The 22,778-nt window shown below is 39.5% G+C and overlaps 1 protein-coding gene across 2 annotated transcripts in view; it reads right to left on the minus strand.

Annotated features, from left to right (window-relative positions):
- The window catches only part of LOC138798336 (store-operated calcium entry regulator STIMATE-like), a 55,818-nt gene that overhangs the window by 16,150 nt on the left and 16,890 nt on the right, over positions 1–22,778 (minus strand). For both annotated transcript variants that reach the window (XM_069978765.1, XM_069978766.1), the window contains exons 2-5: positions 19,085–19,133; positions 16,478–16,573; positions 13,573–13,694; positions 3,344–3,456 (exon numbers count right to left, since the gene is read on the minus strand). In XM_069978765.1, coding sequence (XP_069834866.1) covers positions 3,344–3,456; positions 13,573–13,694; positions 16,478–16,573; positions 19,085–19,133 — 380 coding nt within the window. The remainder of the gene's footprint in view (positions 1–3,343; positions 3,457–13,572; positions 13,695–16,477; positions 16,574–19,084; positions 19,134–22,778) is intronic.

Raw genomic sequence — 22,778 nt, forward strand, 5'->3', positions numbered from 1 at the left:
AGCAGAGAAATGTCTGTCTGAGTTTATGCCTAAACTTCATTAAAGCGACTCTGTACCCACAAGCTGCCCCCCCCATACTGTCAGATAGCTGCTTTTAATCCAAGATCTGCCCTGAGGTCCGCTCGGCAGGTGATGCAGTTATTGTCCTAAAAAACTAACTTTTAAAATTTTAAAAACTAGCAGCCATGTGTCAAATTGGCGTGGCCTAGAGTGTGTGTGCCAAAGCCTTGCACCGCCTCTCCGTCCCTCCTCCCCGTCCTCTTCACTATAAGAAATGCCCTGAGCGGTATTCCTATTCATCACCTGTCTGAACACTGCACATGAGCCTTAACGATCCAACACATTGTTCACACAAGTGAGGAATAGGAAAAATCCTGCCCAGGGCATTCGTAATGATAAGAAGGGTGGGGAGGAGGAAGGGTGGGGTGTCGCAATAGGTCATAGACACTCTAGGCCACGCCAATTTGACACAGGGCTGCAAGCTTAAAAGTTGTTTTTTTAGGACAATAACTCCATCACCTGCCAAGCAGACCCCAGGACAGATCTTGGATTAAAAGCAGCTATCTGACGGTAAGAGCAGTTTGCGGTGGTGGTGGTGGGTCAGCTTGTGGGTACAGAGTCACTTTAACTTTAAGCATCTCGCTTGTTCTCTAAGAAAGTCCAACCTTTAATAAATCTTTTTATAACTCTTGAAAGCCAAAAATGTGCAGATTTGCTGTTGGAGACACTGAGCAGTATAGGCTTCTCTGTGTGTGATGAGCGTCTGTGACTCCTCCTTATCACACAGAAAACCAATGGGTGTTGTATTCTAGGAATGTGTGTATCTTGCACATATATGCACAGCCAGATGAGGAAAATCTGAGGAAATGTGTATGTTGAGGAAATGGGGCCCCACAGCAAAGATATAAAGGGTTTTTTTTCCCAGAGAGCATCCACTGATGTTATATCTGTAGGATATTAATAATACAGCATTGTTTATAACGCAACACTGTAGATGCGCAGAACAGCTAATTGGCGGGAGTTCCAGATGGCAGGCACTGTTGGTTGGACTGGCCTGAACTCTGCATAATACCGGTAGTGATGCAGGCACCAGGAAAGTGTACTTTTTTTTTATTTTATTCACCCCTCCCCTGGCACTATACATAGAGTGTTTGGGCAATTAATTTCCCCATGGGGCCACATGAGAAATTGAAATGGTTTTCGAGGGGCAGACTAAAATACTTAACTCAGTTCTATTCATTTCATCACTCTTCTCAGTTCTACAGGAACTAGCGCTAGAGGTGAGGACGGCAGTACATGGGAAGGGTTGTGGGGCAGGTGTGTGTGACCATGGGGGAGCGGCAGTACAGCAGGGGTCCATAAACTGGTGTGTCAGCAAGTCAGTGGCACTCTAAACATTACATTTTGGGGCCCCATGAATCTAAACGTAATGTTCAGAGTGCTGTTGAGACTTGATTTAGCATCACAGACGCTCTAACGTGGGCCACAGTTAGTTAGTGGGCTCAATGTGGCCCACAGGCTATACAATGCCCAGGTGTCATCTAATAGTCAGACCCCTATTGATCTTTTATCACCTATCCTGTTGATAATCTTGGGATAACCCCTTTAACCCCTAGGCGACCTAGGACAGCTGGCACCTCACCATTAATGACACGCTGCAGCGTGACATTAACTCCTTAAACGCTGCGGCGTTTAAATGTAAGTGATAGGGGGAGTCCCCTGTCACTTACCAATCGGGACCCCCGCAGTATGACTGTGGGGGTCCCGATCGTTAAAACGGACCGCCGGTGGTCTCTCACCTGCCTCCGTGCGGTACAATCGGTGCTCTGGTCACTGAGCCTGCACAGGCAGGCTCAATGAGCAGAGCCCCGATAACACTGATCAATGCTATGCCTATGGCATAGCAATGATCAGTGTATAAAGTGAAACTAATGAATGTACAAGTCCCCCAAAGGGACTTAAAATGTAAAAAAAAAAAAAAAAATTCACTAACACACTACCCCAAAACCCCTCCCCGAATAAAAGGCTAAATCACCCCCCTTTCCCATTTTATAAATAAAACATATAAAAATAAATAAACATATAATATACCATAGCGTGCATAATTGTCCGATCTATTAAAATATAACAAGCGTCATTGCGAACGGTGAATGGCGTACACGAAAAGAGGGAAAAAAAGTCAACGGATTACAGATTTTATGTTACATTATATATAAAAAAAAAATTAATAAAAAGTTATCAAAAACTGGTATTTTTTAAAAACTAGAGATCATGGCGGAAAAAAAAATTACACCCCATACATCCCTGTAGGTGAAAAAAATAAAACTGTTATAAGCGTCACAATAGGACCATTTTATTAATATTTAATTGTCAAAAAAAGGGATTTCATTAAAAAAATATATATAACATTAAAGAATCTGTGTAAACCTGCATATGGTTGTGTTCGGACTGATCTATAGAATAATGGTATCATGTCGCTTTTACCATATAGTGCATTATGTAGACACAGGAACCCCCAAAGGTTACCATATTGCATTCTTTTTTACGATTTCACCTATTTATATCTTCATAAATAATATATTTGGGATTCCGTCATACATGTTAAGGTAAAATGAATGACGCCATTACACAGTACAACTATTCCTGTAATGACCAAGCCATTACATGGCCTTGTAGATAGAAAACTGAAAGTGCTAGAGCTCTTAGAAGGGGCAGAGGGAAAAACGAAAGCGCAAAGATCAAGGTCATTTTGGGCCTGGTCCTCAAAGGGTTAAAATATTAAATATTTATAAAGTAATATTGTTTACTGTGCCTAAACATACTCCTGCATTGTATAGAATGCATACCTTAAAACTATCATGACAAGTAATACATTTGAAGGCACGGAAATTTCTTCATGCCTCCAAGTTCCCTTTTTATGAGAGGTATAAGAGCTAATTTTACACTCAGATAAACATTATTCACTAGAGATAGTACATTGTCATGTCAAATGTAAACACCAGTAGGCCATGTTGCCTTTGAAAATGTGCCCAAGGACAAAAATAAATTACCAGTCTTGAATGGTGGTGATCTATAAACATGTCTTGCTATATAGTATATAGCCTTTATGTCATAGATGAAAAGCAGCCAGTAACATCACTATTAACATAAATTATTACAGGTGATGCATGTCGAGGTAATTGCCTCCATACTGCTATGATGAAGAACAGCATGGCATACTTTTTGCTATTCAATGTGCAGAATTAATAAATACTTATCTAACAAGAGCTTGTACCCATCTGAAATATAAACACGTGGGTAAACTATTCCATGACGCCAACTACACATATACACAAGGACCTACCTTTGTCCATCCTGGGATTAGCAGAACAAGGCTTATTATGGTCTTTTCAACAATCATTATTAAGAGATATAGCCCACACTGGCCAAGCCATGCTGCTGCCTGTGGAGGGTCCCCTGGAAAAGTAAATAATGCCGCATTAGTGCACAATAGGCATACATTATTACTATACATAGTAGATATGTTAACAGGAGTTCAGCACACGTTACACCAAGCAGAAATTGAACTAAAAATGTCACATTTTGTTCCATATATGTATTTTTCCAAAAGAAGCAGAAACTGGCGAGACATTAGAATTAAAGTGCTGAATTAATGCACCATTTGGAACATTATTTAAAGATTATACCCACTAATGTCCAATTTTTTAGCCTCTGAAATCCCACAGTGTCATTGGTTTCATCCCAGCTTAGCTGCATCCATACATTTGCAGTGCCGTTACAAGGCATAACTAATCACACAGCCGGGGCACAGAAATAATTACTGCGTCATTCATGTGGCCAACAACATTCATTGTTATCGGCCACACATCTCCTTTTTACACACAGAAATGTCTGACCAATAACAATGGATTTTACCAATGCAGAAAAGATCCACTCAGCCAACGCGTCGGCAATTTCTCACCCGTTGGCTGATGGCTGTTAGTATTGGCTAACTGAACGTTCCCACCATCATTAGATATCTCGTGGCAGCTCTCAGACCTTACCCCTCCCTACCCAGCTCTGCATCTGTAGGCTTCCAAAAGAGACCAGGAGTGCAAAGATGCGGCAGGCAAGTCCATACACTGATAAGCTGCAGAGTTTTAGAACCCCCTGATTCACACTGCTTGTCTCTCCTGCCTGCAGATTCTCTAGATCATTATATGAGATGCAGCCACTGATATCTTGTGTATAAGAGCTCACAGAAAGAAATGTTAACAGGCTGAGGCTGCATCACATATGATACTATACAGTGTGCATTATGGGACAGAAGATTTAGCTCACGGATCTGTCCCTACTACTAAGAACCCTATCAGAGGGAAAATAGGAATAAAGATGGCAGACAATCTATGCATACTACAACAACTAAAATAGGTATATGCAAGGCTTCCATGAGAACCTCCACATTATGCTGTAATAAAAGCCTATACTGAAATATATAAGGAAAAAAAAGAATTTCCAGAATACTTTGTGAATTGAATGAATTGTCTCATTCTAGTCTAGCCAGGAGTCTTTTGCTATCTAAAAGGGACATTTCTCGTACTGTAATTTAGTACAGTTAAGTTTTAAACAGATGGAAAATCTATAAACTTTAAAATGGGAGGAGAAGGGGGAATAATTACTGTACTTAAATTATGTGAGAGATTCCAATTTGTCTGGCAGAGATTGGGATACAATTACACATTAAACTGATCTGCTGGACCCCTCTAACTAAACAATAACTTGTATTCTTGTTGTAGACAATATTATATAGACACTGATTTGATTGAAAGTGTTTGCATTACATTTGTTTCCCACTGTTATGTCCAACTGCACAGAAAGGTTTCCAAAAATATTTAGTCGCTAATGGTACAGTTTCATGAACTGGAAATAATAGGTCACTGCAGTGAATAGCGATCACTCATCATCTACTGCAGATGGGATTTCCTACACCTAAATTTCCAATATGGGGATGGAAATGCTGCAGAATACAGGAGTAGGCTAGAGGGCGAGATTTTAACAAACCCACTTGTTCTCCACTCAGAAACTGACCCATGGTGCAATTTCAAATCCAGAACATAGCAATTTCTATTGTGTTTAATTGTGGATTTCCCAGATTTCCTCATCAACATAAAGATATTTTTACATGCAATGTATTGTTAATGTGGATTTTGCTCCAGATTACCAAAATCTCACATTATTACAGAGGGGATACCAACAAAACATCTCATATGTATCAGATGGCCTGATCTGGTCTACAGATGAGTGACAATTTCTGTAATTAGTGCGGTTTACAAAGCCTTCAAAAGACAAAATTAGTTGTGCGACCCTTTTCTGCTATTAGCCGTCACCACACATCTATTACACAGGGAGAGGTGAGGCCGACAGATTTTTTTTTATTTTTTTTAGGAGATCAGCCTGAGCAGCCAACAAATAATCTGATAATAGCTAACCCTATTACACAGAATGATATTGGCCTGTTTGTCCAATATTCTCCCCATTTAATAGGGCCCTAAAACTACAATGAGAAGTTCTGTTCTGTACAGGTTACTTTTCAGCAGTGTCGTCCTTATGATCACAGACTGGTTTACAGTGAAAGGTGACACCAGTGTATAGAACACAGGATCTTCACAACAGCTCATTCTCACATCTTAAGGCCCTATTCCACGGAACTTTTTAAAATGATTATCGTTCATAAAATTGTTCAAGCGACCGCTCGTTAACGATATTCGTTCTGTGGAATAGCTGTAAACGAGCGAATGACAACAGCGAAATCATCGTACATCATCAATAATTCGCTAATCTTTTCGTTGAATAAAAAAATCTTTCAGTCTTTCTTGAAATGTCTACCTACATTTCCCCACGTTTTAAACGACCATGTAACGATGTAACGACCGCAAAAAAATCGTTACACTACAGATATCGTTCACGTTCCCACACGTATTATGTGTTATCGTTCGCTTAAAAAAATCGTTAAGTGCTCGTTAACGAGCAGTCGTTGGAGCGAGTCTGTGAACGATAATCGTTGCGTGAAATAGGGCTATTAGCTTGCCACTCCATGTAGAATGACCTTTGCACAGGTCACACAAATAACCAGAAATCTCTACCATTTATGTCAATAGGTCAGCTCCAGACTATCAATGTCTAAACCCATGGGGCTTGCTGTAAAACATCTCTCTAAATGCTATTAGGAAAAAAAATTTTTTTAGAGTTTAGAGCTCCCCATAAATGTTGGTAATGTGTTCATTTACGTATTTTGGTATTTAGGCATTTACTACTTTGAATTGTAATGGATTCATTATGGTTTCCCAATGTATCCATAAAAATGTTGGCTGTCCATGGTAGCCATGTCCAGAAAAAAAAGAAATAAATTTGGTTGGCAACACTGCAATACAACAGCGCTTTAACTCTTTTAAATATCCTTTTATACAGAAAAATGACATAAGCAGCAATGGTTTAGTGGTATATGTTGTAATCATCATGCTCCAGTATAAACAGAGAACTGCAGGGACCCAATGAGCAGCAGTAATGTAATCACAATAGTAAGTGCATAGTAAAATTTATTTCCATCTTTTATGGCAAAATGTATCTGCTTTAATAACTTGGAATCCATTTTTCTGTTGCTGGTAACTCCAATTTTATATATATAAGATTTGAGGTCAGTTAAAGGACAACTCCGGCGGGACCCCCCCCCCCCCCAAAAAAAAAAAACACAGACACACACAGACACCATACTCACCATCCCTCTGTTGACGATCGCCACTCCATTCGCCCGCCGTCCGCCTCACCGTCACCTGCGTCCGCCGTCCAGCGATCTCTCTTGCTTCCGGGTCCATGAGAGAGAAAAGGCTGCCAGTGCGCTTGCGCACCGGCAGCCTTTTCATTGGCTGGAGCGCATCACATGGCTTCCAGCAAGCTCAGCCAATCAGGGCTGAGCAAGCTGGAAGCCATGTGATGCGCTCCAGCCAATGAAAAGGCTGCTGGTGCGCATGTGCACCAGCAGCCTTTTCTCTCCCATTCACTCTCAATGAAGACGCTGAAGAGGAAGAAGACCCGGACCGCCCCCCCAGCTCTGACGTCACCCGACACCAGAGAAGAGGACCGTGACGACCGTAATAGGTAATGTATACATTCTTTAACTTCCGGGGTGGGGGGTCGGAAAGTGGGGGAAGGGGGCCAGACCGGGTATTTAACCACATTACAAAGTTATATAACTTTGTAATGTGTGTTAAATAAGCCAAAAAAAAAAATTCGCCGGAGTTGTCCTTTAAGTATGCTAGACTTTTCTAACATCATGTCTTGTCATACGCTGATCAGACAACTCTTTGGAGAATTACCCCCTATCCTTATGTAAAGATAATGGTGCATTTATCTACAATTGTAAACACATTTTAGATGTAGCTACACCTACAAATATCTACTACCCCAAAACCATAAAATAATACCAACTGAATTATCAAAAATCTTTATTATATACCATCACACAAACAACAAAAACTTGCTTGGGGAGGTGGGAGGCCATACTACTGGGACTTATCTTGTACATATAAAGTGCTAGTGCATCAGTTCAAGTAATGGTGCGTTTACACAGGCAGATTTATCTGACAGATTTTGGAAGCCAAAGCCAGGAATGGATTTGAAAAGAGAAGAAATCTCAATCTTTCCTTTATGACCGGCTCCCTGTTTATAGTCTGTTCCTGGCTTTGGCTTCACAAATCTGTCAGATAAATCTCTCAGTGTAAACGCACCCTAAGGCAATTCATTCCTACATCATAATTGCATGTTATAAAGTGCTAGTGCAACAGCCATCAGGCTTATATGCTGAACCGGTTTTAAAGTGAACCATTACATGGATGCACAAAAGCTGATAGTCTCAGTATTGTACTGTTGTCCCACTATAATGACCCCCCACCTCACTCTCTAACTTACGCTTCCTCAGGGGGTAGTGAGGGGGAGGGCAGGGATCCTTATAGATCAGTCCCAACTCTTTTGATTGGCCACATTTGCAATTGAGCTAATCCACCCGTTATTTGCGGTCCTCACACGTTTTGCTGTGCCTCCCTGTGGCGCCGAGTGGAAACGGAAATGACCGGCAGCATGATCATGCCATTGGCCATAACCATCCTCGTGCATCACCACACTTTGGCCTCACATGTGCGGTGGATCACCGTAGACCCATAAAATGGACAACTGAGTCTCCTCTTTTCTTGTGTTGTACAGTTTCAATTCCTCCATGTTTGTTTCCACTCATAGTTCTAAATCTCCCCATCTGACTTACTTACCCCCCACTAGGTCTCTGTACACATGATGTATATTTGTCACCAGAACCTTGCCTGCACTAAAATCATTTATTTTTATATTTTAGGTTTATACTATTTTTTTGTAGCCAGATTCTGAAACAGGAAAAAGTAACTTGGCTATGTACAAACGTGGGAAAAAGCTGTTATGGAAAAATCATGCACTTCCATGACAACAATTCTAGCAACGTCCCACACATCCTCCCTCTGGACTGAATTTGGCTTTGTTTCCACATCTGTTCTAATACACTGGATGTCTAGTTAACTGATAGAAGCCCAGGACAGTACCCAGGACAGTACAATTATTTATTTACAGCGCGTTGGCCAGGAAACCTTTATGGTATCATATCCTACTGACCATGCTTTCTGGGACTGATAATTAATAGCTGTGCTGCACAGAACCAATAAGAAAGCTAATAAAAATGATGCATAGGATGTTGTCTAAAATGGAAAATACAGTGTACAGTGACAAGATTTATATCTCAGAATAGTAGGTGTTTTAATTGGAAAATTGAATTACATTTATTAAAAATGAAAAAGTATTAATGGACTGCACTTTTGGAACTTTTCATTCTCGATACTAATATATGCCAAGGCTGGTTTCTGTATATGGCACATAGATCCAGGGATTTACACTGGTAATAAGCATCTATCTCAAAAGATCAACAGAGTGGGGGGGTTTAGGTAGGGCTTAATAGTTCCTTGTCTTCCATTTTCAACCTTATCAAATATGTAAAAAAAACATTTTACAGTTTATGCTTTCCTTAGCACATGGTTTTGGTGGCTTAACAAATCAGCTTTTCTTAAAAATATAACATGGTGACCAAACTCCTGGGGATCAAACCTAAGACAAATTAAATTAGGCTTGCAGGAATTTGGCAAACGGGGAAAACTGGAATGAGGAAACCCCTACACTTTATTCAGATAATCACACAGAATGGCCTACAGGTCAGAAATGTCTTTTTAGTCTTTATAGTGGGAAGTCAGTTTGGAAGGCACTAGGAGAATGGTTAATGCAGAGTTAACCCTTTACAATGACATTGCAGTTAGTTTTAAATTTGATCCTATTTTTAGCAATGGAGAATGGTGGGGGAGTGACCAGAGTACTACAGATGTGATCATTTGTTGCATAATATGACCCTCAAGAGAAAAATGAAAAATACTTTCAATCCAGTATGACTTCATAAAAATATCTTCAATCTTTATTGTAATGAAATGTTGAAATTCCAGCACAGAGATACTGTACTTCAAAACATCAGATTGAAGATTTTTATCACGTTATGCTACACTGAAAGTATTTATTTTTCTGACTGGCAGTGATCTATGCAAGACACATCAAGGATACAGAGGTGAGCAGGATTAACCAGTGATCTGTAATATGATGCTACCTGAAATGTTCCCTACTGTGGCAGCAAAAGAAGTTGGGAAACTTGAGCTTTGGAATAGTCAGCTACCCCCCTAAAATCAGCTAACTTTTTGTGAAAGTTTGCAAATTGTGGTCCAAACGTTAATTGTAACCAGTTTTAATGTTAGTTTAGCTTGCAGTGACGGGATAGATAAAAATTTTAAGTTCCCTTTACCTGGAAAAATAATATTTCTCTACCAGTCTGTATTGCCATCATTCTTTTATTTCTGAAACCTTGGAGAAATATAAAAGTTCCACAGACCACTGTGTATAAATCAGGACAACAGCGACCTCTTGTGTAGAAAATGAGAAATTAACTAAGCAACATAATAAACATAATAAAATGCAGCAAATATTTAATGGGGAACTAAAAAATTAAAAAAAAAATTCAATTGTAAGTTATATTTAAATTAATATTGTTTTCATGATAAAATGCTGTGCTGAAAATGACATTTTAGCAGCTTAGCTGTGAGTTCCTTTGTCCACTCACCTTGGACTGACAGCCTTTTCTGTATATGAAGAAAACTGCCATTTAACATCACTGGAGGGTGGCCATAAGGGTCCATGCAACTGAAGAATATATGCTATTCTCCAGGTTCACAATGCTGCAAGTAATACTTTAAAGCATGGGTCTCCAAACTGCGGCCCTCCAGCTGTTGCAAAACTTTCCCATCATGCCTGGACAGCCAAATCCAAAGCTTTAGCTGTCCAGGCATGATGGGAGTTGTGGTTTTGCAACAGCTGGAGGGCTGCAGTTTGGAGACCCATGCTTTAAAGTGTCGTTATAACTTTCAAAATCTAAATCAACAGTAGATGTGATATAAAGAAAGTTTGCAATTTACAGTCATTAGTTTTTTCTAGTTACCATACAGTAAAACTAAGCTATACTTACCAGAAATCAGGGTCCAGTCTCCTGAAGGCAGATTTTTTGTCTTGTGCTGGTTAAAAAAAAACAAAAAAAAACAAACCCACAGACTAAACACGGCTCAATGTGTCTGTCAATCACATGTCTTCTCTGTGAGTGCAGGTGGCCTGGAAAACATTGGACTTCCTGTGTTTAGACTCTTTGAAAAATAAAATAAAAAATCAGGACACAGGAAGTGCCGTGTTCTCCATGATGACTGGAAAAAAAAAAAAAAAAAAAAAAAGAATGTAAATTGCAAACTGCCTTTATATCATATCTACTGTTGGTGTAAATTTTGAAAGTTATAAGGACAGTTACACTTCAAATCATCTTTACTTATAACAGCCACATAGTTTAAATCACTATGCAGGGACAGCAGCATGAACTAAGTAACAGATGTGCTTTAACCCCTTAACTTCGCAGCAACTTTTGGCATTAAGGACCGAGCCATATTTTTTAAATCTGACCAGTCTTGTTTTATGTTCTAATAACGTCATGAGAATTAAAGTGTCTCTGTCGTTATAACTTTCAAAATGTAAATCAAAAATAGATGTGACATAAAGCAAGTTTGCAATTAACATTCTTTTTTTTTTTTTGTTTATTTTATACTAACCAGAAATCCAGGTCCAGTCTCCTGAAGGCAGATTTTTAGTCTTGTGAATGTTTATAAAAAAAAAAAAAAAAACTGAAAAATTGAAAACTTGCTTTAGTTCACATCTAATGTTAATTTAGGTTTTAACCCCTTAGCGACCCATGACGTATCTGATACGTCATGGTGCCGCAGGGGGTGTTCAGAGCGGGGTCCCGCCGGGACCCCGCTCTGAACGGCACCGATCCCGGCTGCAATCTGCGCCGGGCAGTGCCTCTATTAGCCGGCGCGGGTCCCGTTGCCGCGCCGGCTAATTAAGCCCTTCAATGCAGCTGTCAAACCTGACAGCTGCATTGAAGTGCTTTCCTCCGTGCATCCCTAGTGTCTAGTGGCACGGATCTCCCCCCCGCGATGCGATCGCGGGGGGGAGATCCGTTCTTCTGCCCGTGCCGGGCCTCAGCGTCGGAATGACGCTGATCCCGGCTCGGCAATAGATTGCTGTGGCCTGCAGCAGGCCATAGCAATCTATGACCGATCTAATGGATCTTTGCTGTGTATATACACAGCATTGATCTCTATGAGAGATCAGTGCTATGTATATACAAGCCCCCCAGGGGGGCTTCTAGTGTATGTAAAAAAAAAAAGTAAAAAAGTGTTTTTATTAATAAAAAATCCCCTCCCCTAATAAAAGTCCAAATTACCCCCCTTTTCCCATTTTATAAATATAAATTAATAAATAAATAAATTAATAAACATATTTAGTATCACCGCACACGTAATCGCCCGAACTATTAATTAATCACATTCCTGATCTCGCACGGTAAATGGCGTCAGCGCAAAAAAATCCCAAAGTGCAAAATTGCGCATTTTTGGTCGCATCAAATCCAGAAAAAATGTAATAAAAAGCGATCAAAAAGTCATATATGCGCAATCAAGGTACCGATAGAAAGAACGCATCATGGCGCAAAAACTGACACCTCACACAGCCCCATAGACCAAAGGATAAAAGTGCTATAAGCCTGGGAATGGAGCGATTTTAAGGAACATATATTTGTTAACAATGGTTTGAATTTTTTACAGGCCATCAGATACAATATAAGTTATACATGTTATATATCGTTGTAATTGTAACGACTTGAGGAACATGCATAACAAGTCAGTTTTACCATAGGGCGAACGGCGTAAATGCAAAACTCCCCGAAATCAAAACAAATTCGTTTTTTTTTTCAATTTGACAGCGCAAATGATTTTTTTCCGGTTTCACAACATATTTTATGGAAAAATTATGCCTGTAATTGCAAAGTACAATTGGTTTCGCAAAAAATAAGCACTCATAAGTCTCTAGGTGAAAAAATGCAAGCGCTATGTACTTTTAAACATAAAATGGAAAAAGCAAAAGCGCAAAAACGAAAATTGGCTTTGACCTTAAGGGGTTAAAAGTTATGACAGGTACACGTTAAATACGTATCCATGTGATTTTAAGAACTTTTTTTTTTAAATTTTGGTTAATAAATTAACCCTTTCTTTGTGAAAACTTGAAAATGTCACAATAAAGTCGAACAATTAGCACTTTTCTAGGCTCTTCTTGCCCCTCCCACCCACAACAGAGTGGATCAGAGATGAAAGAGTTGTCAGAAGCCAGGCCCTCCTGTCACTATCACTCCTTATCAAAGACAGACCAATTGCAGCAATCCACAAACAAGGCTGGTTGCCGCAACGGGTCAGCACTAGCTGACATCACTTAGAGTTAAATTGCCGATGCATGACAGTTTACCTCCTTACATATACATGAGATTGCACTTACATGCAACTCCAATTAGATTGGTGGGGGTCTCAATGCTCAGACACACATCAGTCTTGTAAATGGGTGCCCCATTTTGCACTTGACTCTTCATTGTAATATAAAGAAAGAGACAGTTGCACAACATAGTGCCTAACTTAATAACAACTGTATATAATTCTTTAGTTGGAAAGTCCCTTTACTAAATATAACAAAAGCTTAAATGCTTAAAATGTAAAGGAACTTCACCATTTTATAGTTTATATATTGAATTAAGCTACGTAAGCTGATTAAGTTTTAAACTGAACCTATTTTCAGGTAAAATAACACTGCATAAAGCCCAGATTTTTCATCAAACAGGTGGCCATCCCGATAGGACCCATTTTAATTCAAAAGGGTTCTTTCAGACACCAATGATGTCCCACTGCATCCATTACAACATTACCAGATGCTGACTGAATGACACTTCCTGCTTTCTTCTGGACACACAGGAAATACCCACTTAGCCACCAAGGCCCCCACTAGAGGACAAACTATTAAAGTGAAGAAAAACACAATACAACAAAAAGTATTGATCCTTACCATATTCACCAAATACAAGTAATGCACACTGCCTCCGCTCCACGATTGTGGATACAAATTTTACACTTAGCCATATAACTAACATTCCAAGTGTGGCATCCAGTAAAAAATTCATCAGGTACCTGTACAGAGGTAATGAAAATACATTGTTGATAATTTTAACACATACAGAATTCTTATTATAAACTTGTGTTACTAATGTAATTTAATAAAGTATAAAAAACAGAACAGCCCATCAATCAAGTTACAAGGTGAAAAAAACACAGTGGCTAGCCAATCTGCCCTTAAAGAGAACCAATCATGGACTAAAATGAATTTTTTTTAATTCCCTAATTAGATGTAAATTATGATTTTACCAACATTTGTAAATAAAATTAATTAATTTTACAGCTTTGTTTTTTTAAATATTCACGTTTTACTTTCCTGCCTCGCGCCGACTCTCTTCAAAAGAGTCAGCGCGAGACAGGAAACTCCCATCATGCAGAGCGGCAGCAAGACCGGGCGTCCGCCATCTTGATGACGTCACTTGTGTTCCAGCGGTGGAACGCAAGGACCTAATCAAGATGTCGGCGCCGGCCCTGCTGCACCGGCACGAAGTACTAGGTAAGACATAAGATACAGACTGCAAAGGCAGTCTGTATCTTCATAAATAGACTTCATGAAGATACAGACTGCCTTTACAGTCTGTATCTTGTACTTTACCTAATCCTCTGTTTCTGTGTAAGCAAGGCCGGGCGCCGCCATCTTGATGACGTAACTTGCGCAAATAACGTCATCAAGATGGCGGCGCCCCGCCTTGCTTACACAGAAACAAAAGAGTAGGTAAGAAAAAAGATACAGACTGCAAAGGCAGTCTGTATCTTCATAGATAGACTTAGGGAAAGATATACTTTAATATTAGGAACAGTGAAATTTAGATGATTGGTTCTCTTTAAAGGAGAATTCAGGTAATTTAAAAAATTTGTCAGACGATAGGGGCAGGGTAGAATATAATAAACAATCTCCCCAGTCGAAAGGCATTTCCCCCTGTGTTCAGATGTTATCATGACTCGGACAATACCTGACCTGGCTTATGGATTGCCCTATCAGCCAATCAGTGACTATCAGCCAAAGGAGATCCTGGAGCCTGGCGGAAGTTCCAGAGTGGTGAGACAGTGCTGCAAAGGCATGGGGAGGGGTAAGTAGTGATTGTTTAATATGTCCCCCACTGCCAGCCGACAAAGTTTTTAAATCGCCAGACTTTTTCTTTAAAGGGGCACCTGTATAAGTACAGCAAGGCAAGTATTTTAACTGTTTCAGAGCTCCTGGCCTCAGAATAGGTGGGGTCCAGGCAGTCGAATCTCAAGCTATCAGCTTGTTATCCCTTAGTGGAAAATAGGATCTGCAACAGTGACCTGGTGGCTTTACCATGATCACTCTGTTCCTAATTCTTAATAGCTTTTTAAACATAGGTCAAAGCCAAGATCACTATTAGGCCACTTACGGTTGCAGGCTATACTAAGTAATAACTAGACATTTGCTATTATTTAGTTATGTGTTTAACAGCTTGGCTTGGTGTGCCAGCAGGGAGCCGTTACCATTGCAACAAGTAAAACCCTAGACCACTATAGGAGTATACACAAAGCAGAGAAACCTAAAAAACAACAACAAAAAAAACCCGCTTGAGTCATCCAAGACTGACACCACCACCAGACTAGTTGCTGCCAGGTCTAGCGGCAGCATGTTCTGCTAAAAATTATGTGTAGGGTAATACGATGGGTAAGTATAGCTGCAGTTAACTTAAAGGGACTCTGTCTCTTCCAAAACACCCACTAAAGTTATCAGTAAATTATACATCAGTAGGGTATACCATGCTGATTCTATATCTGCAGTTTATATCTTTCTATGTTCTTGCATTCCTTTGCTATAAGTCTACAAAAGAAGGAGTCTGAGTAGTTCTCTCCATTATATTCTTGAACTATCATCGGCATGCCCAGTTTGGAGGCTTTGTATCTGTGAAATACAAAGGAGTAGAAAGCTACAAATTACAGATTTGCAATCAGCATCTCTTATCTTACTTACAGATGCCTTTAGTTTAGGTTTTTGAGGTGGGTGGTTTGGAGGTGACAGAGTCCCTTTAATTCTTGATATCTGGCAGATGTTTGTGGAGATATTGTAAGGAATATTTGTAAGGCATTGATATAGGATTCTCAGCCATACATATTCAAACAAATGATTGTTCTTTGGTAGTTTGAAAAACTGCTCCATGTAAAGGGTCTTTATATCACTGAACAAAATAGCGATTGATCAATCTTCTTTCTGACAGCTAGTTTATCTGCTCTATTGTCACAGTATATTAAAACAATAGTGTTGGTATGCATCCACCTGACTCCACCAAAATACTAATTCAGCCCTATTGAGGCTTGTGTACTGAACTCAGGAAAAGCTGCCCAATGACAGGTACGCTTTAAATCAGGGATGGGGAACCTTCGGCCCTCCAGCTAAATAATAATAATAAGAATGCTTTTATTTGTATAGCGCACACAGATTCCGCAGCACTTTACATAGTTTGTCGATTATTGCTCCCTGTCCCATTAGGGCTCACAATCTAAATTTACCTATTTGTATGTTTTGGGTGTGAGAGGAAACCCGGAGGAAACACACGCAAACATGGAGAGAACATACAAACTCTTTGCTAACCACTGAGCCACTGTGATCATGCCTGGGCAGCCGATGATGAGGAGTTTTGCAACAGCTGGAGGGCCAAAGGTTCACCATCCCTGCTTTAAATGGCTACTGTATACATAGTGGGTGTATTAGTTTAATATGAGACCAATGTAATCTATACAGCATGCAGAAGGACCTTCATGACATTCACAGTAATTCTTTATTCATACAATATTGTAAAAAAAAAATCAATACTCACAAAGAACAAGGGTCCTGTTCAGTCAGATTTGAGAGAAAGACATTTGTGAAATGAATGAAGAGAGAACCAATGGCTTGTTTAGATGTGTCAAAAAACCTAAAGAATTCAAGGCATAAGTTCATAATCTGTATTCTGTTGCAAGAAAGTATAATACACATCTGTACATCCAGCAGCTTAAACCCACCCCCAACTCACCTTGCATAAACACAAACTGAGCTACACTGCAAACAATTTCCACAGGAAATCAATGACACTATTTGCTGTGTCGATTTGCCCATGTTTTAAAATAATAAAGATTTACTTTCATTACTCAATTAATGGTATAAAAATTTAAAAAATAAAAATAAAAAAAGAAAGGAAAAAAACAACAACTGGATAAGTCTTTGTACAATGGCACCACAGGAATGTACTATAGGGACAGAAAAAACACAACACAACAGGTTAAAAGCCCCTCCACCTCCCTCCTACAGTGCATTATAACCAACCTGAGCACCACTTGATAATATAATATATTGTAGGGAGGGATACTGATGCTGTCATGGAGGATTTGAAGGAAGTACTTACTAGTAAGACTAATCCTATTTTTCTCCTCACCTCCAATATGGCACCATGGGGGATTATCAGAGACCACAGCTTGAAGAACCTTTCAGCTAAAGGCTAGATACTGTATAAAGTTTTTAATGTACCTAGCTAAGGTTCTCTTTGAAACTTTCTTTCCTCTGTTCTTCCCTGGATAAATTGGAAGAATGGATTCTGGTTAACCCGCCAAGGGTCGTAAGCGGTCATATATAGAAGAACAGCCCATCTGATGTCCTTGGTATGAACTTTTTACTCTATTAATTTTAACATTTCTACAAAATATAAAAGCACTGTGGCCCAGATTTATCAGTCTGTTTGAAACAAAAACTGTGATTTGTCTTTAGAAACCCATAACAGCTCAGCCTTACCAAGGATATCCGAACATCGGCATTAGTCCAGCAGCATCTGTGCTGACAGGTGCCCTATAATAGCAGGCTCTTGTATTTATATTATCTAGAATTCTTTTACAGGAAAACACTATATAAAATTTACAATTTATTAAAGAGTGAGGGTGTAAATAGAAGGTTTTTGTGGGTGGAGCTCAGTTTTATTTGTTTTCTTTCTTTCTTAGCCACTTACTCTACCTAGGTCAGACACATCTGTGCTGCTTTGATTGCTCTGTAGTTGGATGACTGACTGGCAAGACCATGTCTCCTTCCATAAAAAAAAAAAAATTTCTTCTTGTCTTGTTGACATTTTTCCCAAGATTTTTTTAAGAGCTATACCAAATACGTGTTTCCCTTAGAAGGCAATACAGCAAAGCTTGGCCTTGAATGTTGTGTCTTCTGACCAGACATTAAAGCGTAACTATAAAATATTTTGACCATTCAGTGTTAGTTAGCTTAGGTCATAATAAGAATGTTTGCAATATGCATTAATAAACTAAAACAGTTTTTTAAATACATGAAACTGAATGTCCCCTAAGAGCTGTGTTTGCCTCTGTTTTATTTCTGCAATCCTGCTGGATCTCCCTGGAGATCCGTCCCGAGCGTACAGACTCTTACAGGAGGATCAGATAACAGCCCTGACACAGACAGAAACAAAACCTCCTCCCCCACCTCCTAGCAGCACGTTCTCTCTCCTCCCCTCACTAAGCAGGGCTGAGGGTGTTGTGTGTGAGGAGCAGCGCAGGGGAAGAGTTGGATGGAGGGACAAGTGTATCCAGTGCTTCACCCAGGGGGGACATGCCAGCCATGACTCCAATGTACTGCATAGGGGAGAGTGGGTGAGTCACTGAGGGGAGGACTACAAGTCCCAGCACAACACAGCTGTAGTCCTTCCATAGTACATATAACATTCCCTATCAGATGTCTTCAGCAGGTGCCCCCACCTCCATGGCTGACATTATCCTACAGTGTAATGAGAGCGATGTATCTAACCCCACTGTGTATAATACCATCTGCTGAGGTGCTGGTCAGTGAATGGAGGGAGCCAGCCAGGGAGATGAGGGATAGGCCACGCCCACTTTCTCTCAGCCAGGAGAAAAATGTATTTATTCTTCTGAGCCAAACAACTAGGGATATCTCAGCGAGTGCTTTTTTTCCCTGCACTTACTACTGCATCAAGGCTTCACTTTCTGGATAACATGGTGATGTCACGACCCGACTCCCAGAGCTATGCGGCTGTGGCTGCTGGAGAGGATGATGGCAGGGGGATGCTCAGTGTCCCTCCAGTGCCCTGTGTCCCCTCTGCCATTATCCTTTCCAGCAGCCACAGCCCACACAGCTCTGGGAATCGGGTCGTGACATCACCATTTTATCCAGGAAGTGAAGCCTTGATGCAGTTGTAAGTGCAGGGAAAAAAGCACATTATAAGCATTTCCCATTAATGTGTATATTGGTGATTTGTATAACTTTTGGGTGGCAATACAATACTTTCATAAAATTTTTTGCTGGACTTCTCCTTTAAATCATCATCTTAGGCTATATTCACACATAGCGTTTTAATTGTTTTTTTAATTTGAAAATTAAATGCTAAGTGTGAACAAAGCCTTATTAAAATAACACAACCATAAGTATATTTACTAACCATATTATCCATGGACGCCTTTCTTCTTTAGGTTCCTTCCATCGTTTTACTGAAGAAGAAAAAAAAGTGAAATTACTACAAAAAAAGTTCTAATGTTATTTACCCCCCCCATAGTGATAATAAATGAATAAACATAAATATTTTTGTCTTTTAATAATATATGCAGTGAAATAAAGTGTTGAATTCAAAACTACAAGACTTCCTACAAAAAAACAAAACATCCCTTATACAGCTACGGCAAAAGAAAAATGAAAAAGTGTTTGTAAAGGAGTGACTTATGTAAGTACCATCTGTCTTGGAAGTGGGGATCTTTTGAGATCACTGCTCTAAAAACTTGGTGGAAGGTAGAGAGACTTTAGGTAAAACAATATAGCTAACCTCCTTAGCTAGATAAGTGGGTCAATAAAGTAGTAAAATTAATGGCATTATTTTTTAAAGCGACTCTGTACCCACAATCTGACCCCCCCCCCCCCCCAAACCGCTTGTACCTTCAGATAGCTACTTTTAATCCAAAATCTGTCCTGGGGTCTGTTAAACAACTTTTAAACTTGCAGCCCTATTTCAAATTGGCGTGGCCTACAGTACCCATGCTCTAGGATTGCGACATCCCTCCTTCCCGCCCTCTTCATCATAAGGAATGCCCCTAAAACAATTTCTGCTATTCATCACCTGTGTGAACACTGCACATGAGCCGGATCGTTAAGGCACCTGATTAAGATATCTGATTAATAGGAAAAATCCTGCCCAGGGGCGTTCTTAGTGATGAGGAGGGGCGGAGGGGTGTTGCAATCCTAGGGCATACACACTCTAGGCCACGCCAATTTAACACAGGGCTGCAAGTTTTAAAGTTATATTTTTAGGACAATAACTGCTTCACCTACCGAACGGACCCCAGGACAGATCTTGGATTAAAAGCAGCTATCCGAAGGTACAAGCGGTTTGGATAGGCAGATTGTGGGTACAGAGTCACTTTAAGGAAGATACATTTAAAACCTTTTTCAGAAATTAAAGACAACTATGAATTAGCTGCAGACTAGTTAGTTTTTTTTCCAATGTTTGCAAATCTGTCATATGGTTAAAAGGAGAACATTGAAATCAGAAAAAAACATGCTGCAGTTTAATTTAAATCCAATTTTCTGATACAACAATGCACAAAACCACAGGTCAAGGCAGCTTTGACCAATTTAAAGGTTTTTTTTCAACTTAAAACAAACTTGTCCCATATCCAAAGGACTCTACTTTCTTTTGAATACAGCATGTGACCCCCGCCTCTATTCATGGTCTACGGAGCTGTTGGAAAGAGCAGAGTACGTTACTCTGCTTTCTCCAGTGGCTCTATTCATTCTCTATGGTGCCACTGCAGAGAGCAGAGCACCGCACGTCTCTTTCCATCGGCTCCATAGAGAATGAATAGAGCCACAGGTCACATGCCGCACTCCTGGCTCTATTCAGAACAAAGGAGCTGAGGGGTGATATGGAGATAGCCACGGGGTACGGAGATCCGCCCCCACAATCTCTTACTTGTCCACTATCCACAGGAGAGGACAAGTTAGTTTTTAGTTGGAAAACCTCTTTACTCCTTGAAAATGTATCTCAATCTGGTAGAAAACAAAGGGATTTATTTATCTGCATTACTCTTAGAGGCCTACAGTATTAATATATATTCTACATTTACAAGTTAAATGAAAGGGAGATATGGGTTCTATCATAGAGAAGCAATGGCAAGATATTATAGAGAACCCAACACATCCCAAAGCCCAAAGACTATTTAACATTTTCCTAATATACAGGGTCTAATATCTATAGTGATATTACTACCCTCAAATATGGGATCAGTAAGTGATGATAGCTGCCCTAGACACACATCCTCAATGGCAGGATTAATCCATTTAACTGTCCACATTTAAGATGTTATTAGGATGTTGTTCTAGATCTGACTGATCAAGTACTAATGTTGACAGTACCTTGTGTTTGCATTGATGGCTCTCTGAGGTGTTGCTCCCCTAATTCTCATATGGGTTAAGATTTCTAACTAGTTCGCAATTTTCCCTTCCTTTTTAGACCATCTAGAGAGTTCACACTTGCATTATTCTCTCTGCCACAGTTTTGTTTAGCTGTTCTGTTTTTTAAACAACATAAACGGAATCTAATTTATCCGTCTAACACCCCATTCATTTCAATGTGTTTTTATTGTGCTCAGTTTGCATTCTGTCAGTGTTCCGTTTTCGTGAACGGAAAAAAACAAACAATCTGCATGCACCTTTTTTTTCCCTCTGTTCAAAAAACACGAATGAAAGTGCACTTCCGTTTTTTTTCTTTTCTTTTTTTTTACATTATAGTCAATGAGGACAGATCTAAACAGAAGGTATTTCTGTTCACATCCATTTGCAAGTTAACAGTTTACATCAGTTTTGTCACTGAGCATGCGCAGAAGAAGTGAGAAACCAAAGAAAAACACTGATAAGCAAACGGATGCTGACTGATGCAAACTGATGAACAAAACTCAGTTTTTAAAGCCAAAACATTTTGCAATCAGTTTGCATCAGTCTGCTCATCTGTTTCTTGCTTATCCATTAATTCATTATTTTTATGGACAGATCCATAGCAAATAAAAACGTTAGTCTGAACCCAGCCATATACCTATAAAGCCTTATTCACACGTCCCGTAATTTTTGGACCCGTATTTCTGTATCCGAGTTGGTGCACATTGATGTCTATTGGGCTATTCACACTATCAGTAGATGAAACGGATGAAAATCAATGCTGAAAAAAAAAGGACATGTCCTAGTGCGGACTTTTTTACGGATCCTCTAATTGAAATCAATTGTTTACGGATTGCAACATATTTGGCATCCGTATTTCCGTATTCCCGTAAAAAAATACGGATGACTCATAGGTCACAAGGTTCTGTTTCTAAGCAACCACAGGCTGACAAGCGATCATGTGACTTATTTTAGGGGTTGGGCAAACTGGTGCCTACTACAAACTTTATTAACTTGTATAAAGCAGTCAGTAGTAAAAACCGATTTACGGAAATATGGATGCAATACAGATGTACTATGGATGTCAAATCCGTAATTTTTAGCGGGTTGTTTCAGGACTAGAAAATATTACTGAACGTGTGAATAAGGCCTAAGTTTGAAGGCTTCTTGTAGTGCACAGAGTTTCTAAATTGTTACTGTACTGTTTTTTATAAATATTCAGAGAATGTGTATAATATTATGCTAAAAATAACAACAATAATAATTATGTTATAACGGTGGGAGGGATTTCATAACTGTTTGCTTTATTTTGGCTTTTGTTTGTGTAAAAGAAATAAATGAATACAAAGGGAAAAAATTATGCTTTGTGGGGTTAAAAAATTAAGAGTGAAATGCTTTAAGCTAAACTTTTAACTTCAGATTCTTCCTCTGTCAAGTACTAACTTATGGAAAACCTAATTTCAAAATTGCATGAAGATGTCCTTACTCAGCAATCCAAGTCTAGAAATATTTAACTAATAAACAGGTACCACTAGAGACAACACTACAAGGCAAAGTACACATCTTCCATTCATGAATACTGGGGGAGAGTTAGGGTTCTATTACACGGAGCGGTTTTTTTACGATTAATGACTAACGATAAACAATCACGAACGAGATTGTTTATCATTAACCTGAAATGGTTCACCATATTACACAGAAGGATGCTCGTT

Source organism: Dendropsophus ebraccatus, chromosome 1 (genome assembly GCF_027789765.1).
Source record: "Dendropsophus ebraccatus isolate aDenEbr1 chromosome 1, aDenEbr1.pat, whole genome shotgun sequence".
Taxonomy (NCBI): domain Eukaryota; kingdom Metazoa; phylum Chordata; class Amphibia; order Anura; family Hylidae; genus Dendropsophus; species Dendropsophus ebraccatus.